The sequence below is a fragment of the Fistularia commersonii genome, chromosome 2 (assembly GCF_037954325.1).
Source record: "Fistularia commersonii isolate RoL2024-O1a breed Wild chromosome 2, RoL_Fcom_v1.0, whole genome shotgun sequence".
Classification (NCBI taxonomy): domain Eukaryota; kingdom Metazoa; phylum Chordata; class Actinopteri; order Syngnathiformes; family Fistulariidae; genus Fistularia; species Fistularia commersonii.
The window spans coordinates 24,335,179-24,349,096 of record NC_141285.1 but is presented as its reverse complement, the minus strand read 5'-3'; the positions used below and the strand labels follow the sequence as shown (position 1 = coordinate 24,349,096).

The 13,918-nt window shown below is 49.6% G+C and overlaps 2 protein-coding genes across 8 annotated transcripts in view; both read right to left on the bottom strand.

Moving 5' to 3' along the window:
• Positions 1 to 8,027, bottom strand: part of LOC147236803 (LIM domain-binding protein 3-like) — a 32,045-nt gene extending 24,018 nt beyond the window's left edge. For 2 of the 5 annotated variants that reach the window (XM_086174371.1, XM_086174378.1), the window contains exon 1: positions 3,917 to 4,141. In XM_086174371.1, coding sequence (XP_086030497.1) covers positions 3,917 to 4,012 — 96 coding nt within the window. In that variant the 5' untranslated portion in view covers positions 4,013 to 4,141. Of the gene's footprint in view, positions 1 to 3,916; positions 4,175 to 7,922 lie in introns of those variants that run through there. The other 3 variants (XM_086174385.1, XM_086174355.1, XM_086174363.1) reach the window with 3 other exon arrangements.
• Positions 8,028 to 8,971: 944 nt separating this feature from the next.
• opn4a (opsin 4a (melanopsin)) overlaps positions 8,972 to 13,918 on the bottom strand; it is a 30,941-nt gene continuing 25,994 nt past the window's right edge. For 2 of the 3 annotated variants that reach the window (XM_086174189.1, XM_086174196.1), the window contains exons 9-11: positions 12,192 to 12,356; positions 11,338 to 11,391; positions 8,973 to 10,646 (exon numbers count right to left, since the gene is read on the bottom strand). In XM_086174189.1, coding sequence (XP_086030315.1) covers positions 10,482 to 10,646; positions 11,338 to 11,391; positions 12,192 to 12,356 — 384 coding nt within the window. In that variant the 3' untranslated portion in view covers positions 8,973 to 10,481. Of the gene's footprint in view, positions 10,647 to 11,337; positions 11,392 to 12,191; positions 12,357 to 13,918 lie in introns of all 3 variants that reach the window. The other variant, XM_086174181.1, reaches the window with a different exon arrangement.

Sequence of the window (13,918 nt, the reverse complement as noted above, 5' to 3'; positions counted from 1 at the left end):
GGATCCTGGTTTTGAGCGGCGGCATGTTTACTCCAGGAACATGAGCTCCTCCCCTTCACTTCTCTGGAGGACATCTTCAGACCAGTTTTGAGAAGTATTCGGAGAAAACATTTCGTTTGCTCATTTGAAGGTCTCCTTTCACCTGCTGCTGAAGGTACATGTCTGGCCCCCAGCTCGGTGGCCCGCTGGTCCAGATGTTTGCTCCGTAGGTTGTTTGGTTTCCATGGTGACCATCATGCCGGAGCACGGAGAACCTCAGAGAAGCTCTTCAGTGGCGACACTCGGCGGGGGAGGAGCCGAGCTCACGTCGTCACGGCAACCAAACGGCTTCTAAGTTTGCGATGAGGAGCGCTTTATCTCAGGCATTCACGGGAGGTGGAGGCAGCAGCTCTGCAGATAAGTGTGTGTGTGTGTGTGTGTGTGTGTGTGTGTGTGTGCACGTTTGACCTTCAGCTTCTAAAAACAGCCTCCTCCCTGTCAGCAGCCTCGGCCGCTCACTGCCACTGAGCAGCTCCTCAGCCAGGAGAAGAGGAGGAGCCTCCATCAGAGCTTCTGTGGAGCAAACAGGACGTCCTGGGCTGGAATCCCAGATGAAGATGGTTTGTTCTCGCGGGTCAGCGATTAAGGTGTCGCCACGGTTACCAGACCGTCGCTATAAACGGACCGGGGGAATGTTGGTTACCATGGTGACCTCATCCTCCGAAGGGGGGAAAGGAAGCAGCGATGGGAGGGCGACCTGCTCCGGCTGGAAACAAGGTCTCCGAGGTCCACTGAGTCCTGCGGCCGAGGCGAGGGGGCGGAGCCTCTGACATCACTCCGATGGACCAATCGGAGAAGACCCTTCCTACTTGGACCTGCGAAGCTCTGCCTCCTCCTTCTGGAGCTCCGTGAAGACCATGAAATGGATATCCTCAACATCACCCCCAACTCCGCTGACCCCCCGCCGACCCCACTGCCCCCCCACCTGGACCCGTGTTGACAGAGGATTTAACCGGTTGGTCCTCAAGAGGAAGGTCCACTCCAGACCAGAAACTCTAGAAGATCATCTCCACCGGATTCCTACGAGATTATCTGGTTCTAATAGTGGGGTCCTCTCAGGAAACAGGACGAAACCCGAGAAGCTTCTGCCCCAGATCTAAAAGTGGACCTCAGACTTTTCTCCTCCTTGATCCTTTCAGACTGCCTCTTTATCTTCATCTCCATTCTCGACCCCATCGGTTTGCTTCCGTTTCTGATATTTGTCTTTTTGTCCGTCCTTTGAGACCCGGTTTTGTCTTCGGAGCCCCTGGCGTCCAATAAAAAAAATCTACATATCCGTGAATTTGATCGATCGTCTTCAATCAACTCAACCACTGATGATCAATAATTTGTCAAGTTCATTCGTAAATGCTTGTTTGAAGTGGATGAAACTTCATCTGCTTTAAAATCTGCATCAGAAGTCACTTCTGGTGTTATTACATAACAGTCCTGATTACACTGTTATTACACTGTTATTACACTGTTATTACACTGTTCCTCCACTGTTATTACACTGTTACTACAGGTTGCCGTGTTATTCCTGTGTTATTTCTGTGTCTCCAGCTTGGGCTAATCTTTTGATGCGAGTCGTTCTGAACTGCCAAAGTGCTTTAAGCAGCAAATGAAGGCCCCCCCCCCCCGCGACTCCGGGGCCACGTCAGGCCCCTTTTCCGACCCGAGGTGAACCCGACTTCCCCCGCTGAGGGTCCGGATCGTCGGGGTCTCGCTCGGCTCGCCGTTCCAGCAGGACTCGAGTTACGGAGCGCTCAGCTGTCACGGCGACAGTAAAACTCTGTCAGAGCCCCCTCGCCCCCCCAGGGGAGGAGGAGGCGTCAGCTGCACAGCTCCATCTCCAGCTCCACCGCAGAGTCTGGATGCACCGACCGACCCGGGGAGGGTTTGATACGGGTCGGGGACGCCGCCGAGCCTGACATTTGATTGGACCCTCGCCGAGCCTGACATTTGATTGGACCGCCGCCGAGCCTGACATTTGATTGGACCGCCGCCCAGCCTGGATCAGCGGCGGGAAACGTCAGCCGGCTTCAAGAAATATGAAAACACACATCAACTAGCAGGAATGCCTGGGGGAGGGAGGGCAGTGGGCACACACACACATGCAAATACACTCATACACACCCTCATACAGGCATGCACCCACACACTCATACACCCACACATATGTACTTCCACCACACACACACAGATACATCCACCTCACACACAATCATATACACATACACTCACAAACACAGTCATACGCACATACACCCACACACACATACACTCATACGTCCTCCACACACACACTCATACACACATACACACATACATACATCCACCACACACACACACACACTCATACACACATACACTCGCACACACAGTAATATACACATAGACCCATACACATAAAACATACATCCACCACACACACACACACACACACACACACACACACCAATACACACCCTAATACACACCCTCATACATGCATACACCCACACGCGCACACACGCACATGCGCGCGCACACACACACCAACAAACACACACACACACGCAGTCATACGTCCTCCACACACACACACCAATACACAACTCTTATACACTCCCTCATACATGCATACACCCACACGCGCACACACGCACACACACACGCACACACACACACACAGACACACAACCATACACACCCTCATACACGCATACACACACACACACACTCATTCATACGTCCTCCACACACACACACACACACACACACACACACATACACACCCTTATACACACCCTCATACATGCATACACCCACACGCACACACACTCACGCACGCACGCACGCACTCACGCAAGCAAGCACATACGCACGCACACACTGCAATGCAAATGCACGCACACACACACACACACACACACACACACACACACACACACACACACACACACACACGCTCCCCCATTCTCTGACTCAACCCCCATCTGACCTCCTGAACCAGGTCCTGCTCCCACCAGGACCAGATTCTGGTCCATTCCAAAGGTCCTGACAGGAGAACCCAGGCAGGAGAACCTGGAGAACGAGAACTCCAGCAGAGCAGAGGGTCGTGTGTCCCCAAAACCCCCTCAGCCCCCCAAAACCCCCAAATCCCCCGTGGGTGGAAGCACCGTGGAGTCCCACAACAATGGAGAACTGCTGAGTGGGGTTGGTGTGGAGGGTCGAGGGGGGTCAGGTCTATTCAGAGGCTGTGAAACCAACACCGCTCCGCTTTTAGGGCCTCTGACAAACCCTGGCAGCCGCCATCAACACACACACACACACACACAAACACACACACACACACACACACACACACACACACCCCTGCCCCCCGCGGGCCTCCTGCCCCGCCCCAGAAGACTTCCACATTTCACATGTGCAGCTGTAGGTGTTTGACGGAGGGACAACTTTTGAGATCAACCATCTGATGGAGCAGAAGTTCGAACCTTCCGCCCGTCAACGCTCATTCATTCGGCCGCAGCCAATCCCGGCCCTCGCCCGGCCAAGAGGCGGGGCTTAACCTGGAAGGGGCGCCTGTCAATCACGCAGACGGCCAAACATTCACACCTAGGCGCAATTTAGTGTCTCCTGTCGATCTTCTGGACGGAGATCCAGGAGAACCAACGTGGGAATCCAACCATAAACCTTCTGGAAACGGCGTTTTTATCCGAAGCGCCTCAAAGTTGGAGAAAGACGGATTTTCACGGTCGCAATGTGGGATTTTCCTTGAATGAATCACCGGGATGAGAAGCAGGAGCTCCTCCACCAGCAGCAGGGTGACGGAGAAGGTTGCAAGGAACGCACATTTGTGTGTGTGTGTGTGTGTGTGTGTGTGTGTGTGTGTGTTGCCTCCACGGGCTCTTACCCTGGAGATGGTGAGGGGCATGTTGAAGTCTTTGCCCCCCTGCAGCCTGAAGCCCCAGGGCCCGGGGCCGGCCAGCGAAACGGTGTAGGTGCTCATCCTTCTGACGGAAGATCTCCTCCGAGATGGACTACGGCGGCCGGGGCGGTTTCCGTGAAGAAGTCCAAAAAATAAAAATAAATAAAAATAATAATAAAAAAAAAAAAAAAAAAAAAAACACCCGACAGCGGGGCGGAGGGTCGGGAGGGCGGCGAGGAGCTTCTGGAGGAACGGAGAGAAGATGGTGAGGTGGAGAAAGGTGTCAAACAGGTGAATTAAAATGGAGAAGGGAGGAAGAGGAGGAAGAGGAGGACTTGCCTGCTCGAGGAGCTGAAGCGACAGGCTAAGAATAACCGCGGCCGACGGAGTGGCGTTGTGGGGGGGCGGGGCCGAGGGGAGGGGGGCCGGACTTATATGGCGTGAAAGGGGACACCCGGTATGCCGGGCCCGTCGTGATTCACCGCCGCCGATATAGACCGGCTCCTTCGCCCCCGCCGGGGTCTCCCTCCGAGCCAATCAGGGCCGCGGCGGGGAAACGTCTCATTATCTCGCCGGCGATAAACAAAAGGTCGGCCGTTAAGCGTCTCCATAGGGGGAAAGGTCAGCGGGTGACCTGCGGCAAAGAACGCGTTCTACTTTAGCATTAGAAGCTCTACTATGATTCATTCATTCATTCATTCATTCATTCGTTCAGTCTCTCCAACGTTCACCTCGCGAGGGGGCGGAGCCTATCCCGGCTGTCGTCAGGATCGACCAATCACGGGGATGCCCGCGGAGCTATAGAAGCACTTCTATAATTCATTCATTCATTCATTCATTCATTCATTCGTTCAGTCTCTCCAAGTTCACCTCGCGAGGGGGCGGAGCCTATCCAGGCGGTCGTCAGGATCGACCAATCATAGAAGCGCTACTATGATTCATTCATTCATTCATTCATTCGTTCAGTCTCTCCAAGTTCACCTCGCGAGGGGGCGGAGCCTATCCCGGCTGTCGTCAGGATCGACCAATCATAGAAGCGCTACTATGATTCATTCATTCATTCATTCATTCATTCATTCGTTCAGTCTCTCCAAGTTCACCTCGCGAGGGGGCGGAGCCTATCCAGGCTGTCGTCAGGATCGACCAATCACGGGGACGCCCGCGGAGCTATAGAAGCGCTACTATGATTCATTCATTCATTTATTCATTCATTGTTCAGTCTCTCCAACGTTCAGCTCGCGAGGGGGCGGAGCCTATCCCGGCTGTCGTCAGGATCGACCAATCACGGGGACGCATGCGGAGACGTCCATCATGCGTTTGGAGGAACCTTGAGGAACCCCTCGCAAGACAAGGAGGCGCCACTCAAGAAGGGAATCCAACCAGGGACCTTCTGGCAGCTTAGCTCTGCTCCTCGCCGTTATCATGCAGAGAAGGTGTGTTCCTGGAGGGTCCAGGTGGTCCACAATGGAGATGGAGTTCCATGAACCCCATGGCCTCCAGAGGGGGGGGGGCCTGCAGGGTGGCTCGGTGGGGAGGTCAGGAGTGGGGGTTTCGGTTCACAACATTCTGGAGCTCGGAGATTAGAAAACAGACCGCCGCCACTGGGCTAATTGCTGCGCGCTGGCCCTCAGAGGGCAGGGAGATCAGGCAGAACCTTCACAGCGACACGAGCTAGAGTGTGTGTGTGTGGTGAGTGTGTGTGTGTGACAGCGGATCTCTCCTGGAACATTAATAACACGCAACTGACCTCAGCGACAAAATAAAACACACTTGTCCATTTGACGCGGCCCCTAATTGAGCTGCGTCTTTACAGTAAAGGTCACATCAGGAAATAACACACACACACACACACACACATACACACACACACATGCAAACACACACACACACACTTGGGGGACCAACTCAAGTGTCCAAACAGGGATTTGGATGCCGTCAGCACAACAGACGCTATAAGTGGCGTCTTTTGGACATTTCTTAGGCGGACAGGAAGTCGTGTCCCTTCGCACGCCAGATTATTAATCTCCATGGCAACAACAACCATGCAGACGTGTTCTTAAGCCTCCATCATCTTCAGCCAATGGACGCTGATTTTTTTCCAGCACCATATTTGTAGTTTTAAATCATCTGGCTAAGGTGACTTAGGTTAACCTGGCTGTTTCAACTCCAAACAGTTGGCCAAGGACACACACACACACACACACACACACACACACACACACACACACACACACACACACACACACACACACACACACACACACACACACGCGCGCGCTGTGCTTTTATTTTGGTAGTCCAGTAAAGTCTGAGAATTTCCTGCCATATTTCTGTCTGATTTCCTGTCAAATGATGAAAATTATAGTAAATGATGATAATAGTTCTTGAATTCATCTCAAACCAAACATCCGCAAACCAGATCTTTAAAAGATTTCCGAGGAAATGAAGACACTTTTTGTTTACATTTCCTTGACAGCTCTGCACTCTGAGCCAGAGGAGTAATGGATTACTCCAGTAACTGTAACGGTCTGATCCTGAAAGATCTCGCTCAGACGCCGACATTCACTTTATTTGAATCTTTTCATCAGAGGTTTCCGTAAAATCTCTCTATAAAGACGAGTATGAGGATCTGTTTCTGAGATTTTTTTTTTTTTTTATCTGTTTCTGAGATATTTGTGAGGAGCCAAGTTTTTCATTCACAAAAACAGAATGCAAAAGTGTTCTCCCAATTTTACACTCTTTATAAACAGTTTTGAATTATACAAAAAAAATCCTTCAAGCTTATGGAAAAATCTAAAAAAACAAAAAATATACAGTTTGATGTCTTGTGAACTACCAAGTTAAATACATATTACATTACCCTTGCATTTTTTATTTTTTACCTATTCATTTATTAATCTGTTTTCCCTTATTTTCTTTTTCTTCGAGCATTAAACATTTCTCACAAACCTTTAATACTGTTAACAGATTTCATACAGAACGAATGTCCTTGTGTCCTCTGCTTCCTCATCCTCGGTTGATTCATTAACATTTGATTCTACCTTGCCATGCTTGTTTGTACTAATGTATATCTGTTTATACTATTTAAGTTCAATAATAAAAAAAAAAATTAACAGGCATGAGGAACCATAGAAACATTTAACTGTAAGAATAAACAAGAGTCTGTGAGAAATGTAGAATTAGTTTTCTCACATCTTCCTGGAAGGGTGGATGTTACAAAAGACAAATATCCAAATAAATACATCAGCTCTCTTTTGGTGGGTAACACTGTTCCTACGGCGACTTTTTTTTGGTTTTCTTTATAGAAGGACTTAAATTGAAATAAAGTATGGCTGATTCGTCGTAAATTCTGTCCAAAAAAAAAAAAAAAAATCAAGGAAGTATCTTAAAAAATTACACACAAAATGTATCCCACGAAAAAACATGAGAACGATCGAGAATACTATGTATGTTCAATAAATTAATAAAAAAACAGATGTTTATGAGGAAGTCCTCAGGAGGTCAGATGGAGTCCAGGAAGAGTAAACTGCAGCCACCTGTTGAGGGTGCGCTTGTTTTGAACCCCCAAACTATATTATCAGGAATTAAACGTCTCCCTGTCCGTTCAGACATGGATGTTTCCCCCCCGGTCCGCCCTGGAGGCCCCCCCGGCTCACCCTGGAGGTCCCCGGGCTCTTGCGGTTCCACCCCCGGCGCCCCCCCCTCGCCGCTAGCGCTAAGCCCCGCCCAGCAGGGCCGCCCCGCGCAACATACCGAGCGCACCGGCACAAACGCGGCTGGGAAAGAAACCTTAAAAAAAAAAAAGTTGCGCGTTTCCGACGTGCGTTCGCTTCCGGTTTGCGGGTTCCCGGCGACGAATCCCGCAGTTCCAGCCGACCTTTCCGCCCCCGCCGGCCGGAGCCACCTGTTGCCGTCCGCGACCGGAGGATTACCGGGAAGCTCCGGGGAAGGAAAGGAAGAGGAGGGAGGGGAACCGTGCGCGGCTCCGTACCTGAAGCCGGTGCGCGTCCCCGCGGACCCGCGCTGCTCCCGCCGCCGCCGGAACAACGTGGACTCCGCGGTCCGGGATCCTGCTCCGGTGCCCGGAGGCGGCGGGAGGTGTGTGTGTGATTCTGTATGTGTGTGTGTGTGTGTGGGGGGGGGGGGGGTTAACGGTGGATTTTCATTAGCACGGCTTTTATTTAAAGAGGCAGCGGCGGCCGGAAACACCTGACCTGTGACGTCACTGAGACCGGAAGTTACTGACATACCCAACTCATAGAGAGACACACATGGATGGATGGACAGGTGTCCTCCTTCTCCTGGACATCCCAACCCGGCGAGAACACACGGAGGCGTTGCCATGGTGAAGAACATATTTATTTAGAAAAATAAATAAAAGCAACACTGAAGTGAGCGGGAGTTGGGGCGGCGGAGCTCCTCCAAGCTCCTCGGGTGGGACTTGTGGAGGACCTGGCCGTCCTCATGCAGATACTCGCTGTTCCTGGTTTGTAGGGGATCCCTCGGAAGGGACGGGGGGGGGCGTCTTCTGTTCTTCTGCTTGTAGTGACCAGAACATGGATTCATCCCATCTTTCATATCTTTAGCTAGTGCGCTAATGTTAGCATGTTAGCCTCCCCGCTCACAGACTTCCTGTTAGGTTTTACCTCTGAATGAAAACAAAATCTTGCAGGACTCTTTTAACCTCCAATCAAGCAGCCCGTCCCGGGTTCTCAACCGGTTCTCGGTTCTGGTTGGACCCGGGAGGGGGGTCCGGCAGGGGAAGCCTGGGCGGGGAAGCGTCCGACGGGACCGGCGAGGTCTTTCCAACCGCGGCTGCTGGTCAAACCTCACGGCCTCGACAGGAAGCTCCACAAGCTTTGGAGAAGGAAGGACCAAGGAGGCCCTCGGCTCCTACTGTATGATGGAGGTCAACCCCCTCACACACACACACACACACACACACACCATCCCCCACCCTGCAGCACAATGTCCTACAGCAATATACAGAGAAGGAAGCAGCAGAAACCACAACAGGGAAATATCAACACATGACATGGGGGGGTGGGGGGGGTTATAAAAGTGTGTTTGCTGGCTTCAGGACTGGAAGTGATGGAGCTGAGTGAAAAATAGGTCCACTTCAACTCCCCAGACCAGCCTGGGTGACGGGGTGAGGTCCAGTCCAGCTCCATCCCAGCAGTAAAACATCCTCCACTTGAAAACATCCTAGAATATTGCATAGTCGCCTCGGACATTGGAGCGAACCTTGGAGGCTCCAGGAGGTGGAGAGCAGAACTTTCCTTCCATCATTCTCCTGCAGTGCAGGTTCTTCTAGTCAGGGTGTGATTGGAATGATGGGGGGGGAGTATTAGCATCATCAAGTGTGATGTGTTTTCACTGTAAAAACCAGCTTGCTGAGCCAACTGGCAGACATGCTAGCAGCTAGCTGCTAGCAGCGGGGCATCAAAGGGCCCTGGTGGTTCAGTCCAGTGAGTTGGAGATACTGTACAGATATCTTCATTGATCATGGAGTACACATCTGCAGAAAGGTGCTACCCTGTGATGCTAGTTAGCCCAACACCTCTGGCTGATTCCACAGCACCTGACTAACCTTTTAGTGTCACACCCCCACCTCCTCCGTTTGTGTTTGCTTTCACCCCAGAAACGACTCCCTACCAATCTCACTAACTTTTAAAGTAAAAATAATTTTCTCAGGTAAGACGAGAGCTAAGGGTTAGCCACACAGAAGGTTGTCCTTGTTAGCTAACACTCCAGAGACGGCACAGACACGATGCTAGCAGGACAGCTAAGGTGTGGATGTGACTGACTGGCTTACAAAAACAACCCGTAGCACTGAATAGTGTGCGAGCACAGGCTAATGAGCATGCTAACAAGCTTACAGGCTAACCATGTTAGCATGATTTTGCTCTTGCGGTTGTTAATTGGCACTAAATCTAATCTGCCGTCCCCCGGCTCGGAGGTGCACGTCTGATTTCCTGTTTAAAGTGATCTGTCACGTTAGCGGTTAGGCTAACGACGCGGGCTAACAGCCTTTGGACTCCTTCCCTCGCACAGAGGAACGAGATCCTGAGGTAACGGGTTAAGATCTTGTGGGAACGAGTTATTCACCTCTTCTCGCCAATGTCGGTCCCTCAGACATGTCACTTGTTGGACAACTTAGCGAAATAATTCTACACTCTCCGTCCTTGTGAAATCACTTCCTGCGTCCATGTCTCCCCACGTCTCCGAGGAACTCTTCCACATCCGGTCAAAAATGTCCAATCAGGACGCGGCGATGGGGGCTTCACGGCGGCCTGGAGATGACCTCCCCAGAGGAAACTTCTAGAATGGTGGACGTTGCGAGGAGGACAGTTTGTGCGGGTGTTTTTCCAGAGAGGGCTCTGCCTGGACCATGGACAATGTTTACATAGGTGGCAGTGGAGATAGATATGGGAAGCGGGTGCCTTCAGAATAGGTGTGTGTGTGTGTGTGTGTGTGTGTGTGTGTGTGTGTGTGAGTGTGTGTGTGTTGAGGTAGGGGGGTCACCAGCCTCGCACACTCGGGTGGGGCTCTACCCTGACTCCGCCCCCGTGGGTTTGTGGATGGCCTTGGCGCGTCCGGAGCGCGAGCTGCTCCGGCCAATGGGGAGGAAGGGGCTGGTCTCCGAGGTGATGACGATGCTCGGGATTCGACCGATGGTGCCTCTGGTCACGTGTCCGTCCGCAAAGTCCGCGCCCTGACGGACAGGAGGTCATGAACGTTACAGTGGTCCTCACATCACACACAGGATCAATAAAGCGTTAGCGTGAGAACTTAAATAGGTCGAGTCACGTGTCATGGCCGCCGCTATCTGCTGCCCACACGCCCGCTGAAGCCTGGATCATCTATTTTAGCGAGGGTCGGGGTCAACCCGCCGACCCTGACACACACACACACACACACACACACACACACACACACACACCCACACACCCTAGGGCTCAGTTAATATCTGTTTTCCTGGTGGTGTGTTCAGGGACAACAGCTTCTCCCCTCTCATACCTCTCTGTCTCATGACCGTCCACTTTAGTACCGTCTGTCTAACATCACACACACACACACACACACACACATTTCCTTGTACGCGTGTGTGCATTTGTACATAACCTCAATGTTTCTTCCTGTCCTCCACTGGTCTGACCTTTCCTTCCTGGATATTTGTCGCTCACTTCAGAGCCATTTTTCATTTTTATTTCTGCTTTTTATATTGTTTTTTATCTCATTCCAACCATTTCAGCCTGTTGGTTGCAGCGCCTGTGGTGCCGCAGCGCCCCCCGGAGGGGAGCCGGGTATTTGCTGTGATTTCAGGCTACGGCGTCCAGGAGACGCGTCAATTTACAATTTAATTTACAATCTAAGAAAAACAGTATCCGAGTGGCTGTACTCACGTTAGCCATGCGTTCACTGACGCCGGCCATGGAGATATCGGTGTCACAGGACGTCTGGAAGGGTGAGATGAGAGATGAGATGTACTTTATGCTTGCGATCATACAGAGAATACAACGAAAAAATAAATAAAAAGTAAAAGTATAGAGTAGGGGATCACTGATGACACTGATTAACACCAAAGCTCAGAACTACAGTACTGATACTTGGATCCGGTACCTGGGCTGAAGGATGCAGTACAGTGATCCCTCCCTATAATGCGGTTTACTTTTCACGGTTTCGCTACTTCCCGGATTTGCATCGTGCTTTGTGTTCTGCATTCTGATTGGCTAAAAAGTCACTCCTCTTCTTCTCTACCTGTGCGTCAATAACGTTGCAGTTTAATATGCACACGTACGTAAAACAGCTTGCCAAATTTACATTACGTACGTGCAAATTCTCTCGCAAAAACCCATAATGTTGACAAAACGCTCTGGAGCGACAAAAGCACCTCGCAGGGCCCAAAAGGCAGCGGAAGATGCTTTCTATCGCAGATAAAGTTAAACTTCTGGACATGCTAAGGGAAGGTAAAAGCTATGCGGCTGTAGTCGGCGTTACGTAATTAATGAATCTTCCATTCGTTCCATAAAGAAGGAAGAAAAAAACATAAGGACGACAGCAGCGCTGTATAATAGAGTATTTAATTGTATAATAATCGTAAAAAAAAAAAAAAAGGTTTCTACTTCACGGATTTTGCCTATCACGGGTTCTTTTTGGAACGTAACGCCCGTGAAAAACAAGGGTAAACTGTACTGCGAGTATTCTAGCTTTTATCGAACATAACCGGGCGGGCTTCGTTCCCAGGGGTTGGGCTGACCTTCTCGAAGATGCCCGAGTCGTGGCTCCTCATCTTGGACTTGAAGCTGGACGAGGGCTTGAATTCGGGGAACTCGGCCGTGTCCCTGGTGATGTCACAGGACACCTGGCGGCTGGCGGGCCTGGAGGTCATGCTGGACAGGTCGGCCTCGGTGTCGGTCAGACCCTGAGGGGAAACACCTGAGTGGGTCCTTCACACTCGGACCTCCAAACTTGTATGCTCACAGTGTGAACAACCTTCCAGTGCATAGCTTTATATCCTGTTAATGTCTATATACACATCCAGCATACATTCCAGTTAACATCTACATATCGAATATATATCCAGTAAATATATATTTGCCAAGTATCTGTTCCAGTAAAAACACTTTTTTTTTTTGTCCATTTTTATTCTTCTTGTTCATCTATTTTTTATGGCTTTCTTTTGCTATCTTTTAATTGTCTCATATTTATACTCATATTTATTGACATTATTATTGTTGCGCTGCTGTGACAAAAGAAGTCACAAGTATTATCTAGAATATATATATATATAGTAATTATCCAGTATATGTATACATATATACACATATATATCTATGTATATATACACACACACACAAATATATATATATTCACACACACACACACATACACACACACACATATATATATATATATATATATATATATATATATATATAATGCTCCAAAAAAATAAAGGGAACACTAAAATGACAAAACCTAGATCTGAATGAATGAAATATTCTTATTAAAACCTTTTTTCTTTACATAGTTGAATGTTTTGACAACACACAAATGATCAATGGAAATCAAATGTATGAACTCATGGAGGTCAGGATTTGGAGTCACACTCCAAATTAAAGTGGAAAACATTAACTTGAAGTTACGTTGTGTTGTTAAAGTGTTCCCTCTTTTTTTTTTTAGCAGCATATATTATGGTAAATATGTATCTATCATATAGCCAGAAGCTATATAGAGAATATACCGTATTTACACGACCATAAGGCGCACATAAAAGTCTTAGATCTTCTTCAGAATGTGCAGTGCGCCCTGTGTGCAGTAGAGAACACCATGAGAACGTTAAAGGGGGAAGTGTGAGTGTTGATTGTATATATAAGAACGGGTATGTGCGTTATGCAGAATGTCGTTGTTTTAACAACCCTGAAAACATCGCCAACAAACACATCCAGCCACATCGCTAACATGGACGAGGTGCCGCTCACTTTCTACATCCTGGTGAATCACTGTGGAGAAGAAGGGGACCGGCACGGTAGCGATATGTACAACAGGGTACAAACAGTCTTCTTGGAGACCGCGGTTTCACTAAGAGTGGAAGGCAGCACCGGGCAAGTTACGCCACAATTTACGCATGGATTGTAGATGCTCGGGCTAACGTGTCTGCTGGCACTGTTGTTCCAGCTTTCACAAAAGCCGGCATCATTTCTGAGGAGCCACATGGCATGGAGAGTGACTCTGACAGTGAAAAAACTGATTTAGCGCAGCGGTTCAAATCAGAAACAAAGGATGAGGACTTCCATGGGTTTGATTGATGACCATTACCGGTAAAGAAATGTGAATACCAAACTCAGTTTAGCTCCCGCACTGTTTTTAAAAATGCACACTTGTATGCTTTTGTGTGTTGTTGTTGTAAGGCGGACGTAGTAGAGGACACCATGAGAACGTTAAAGGGGGAAGTGTGGGCGTGGATTGTATATAAAACCCGCG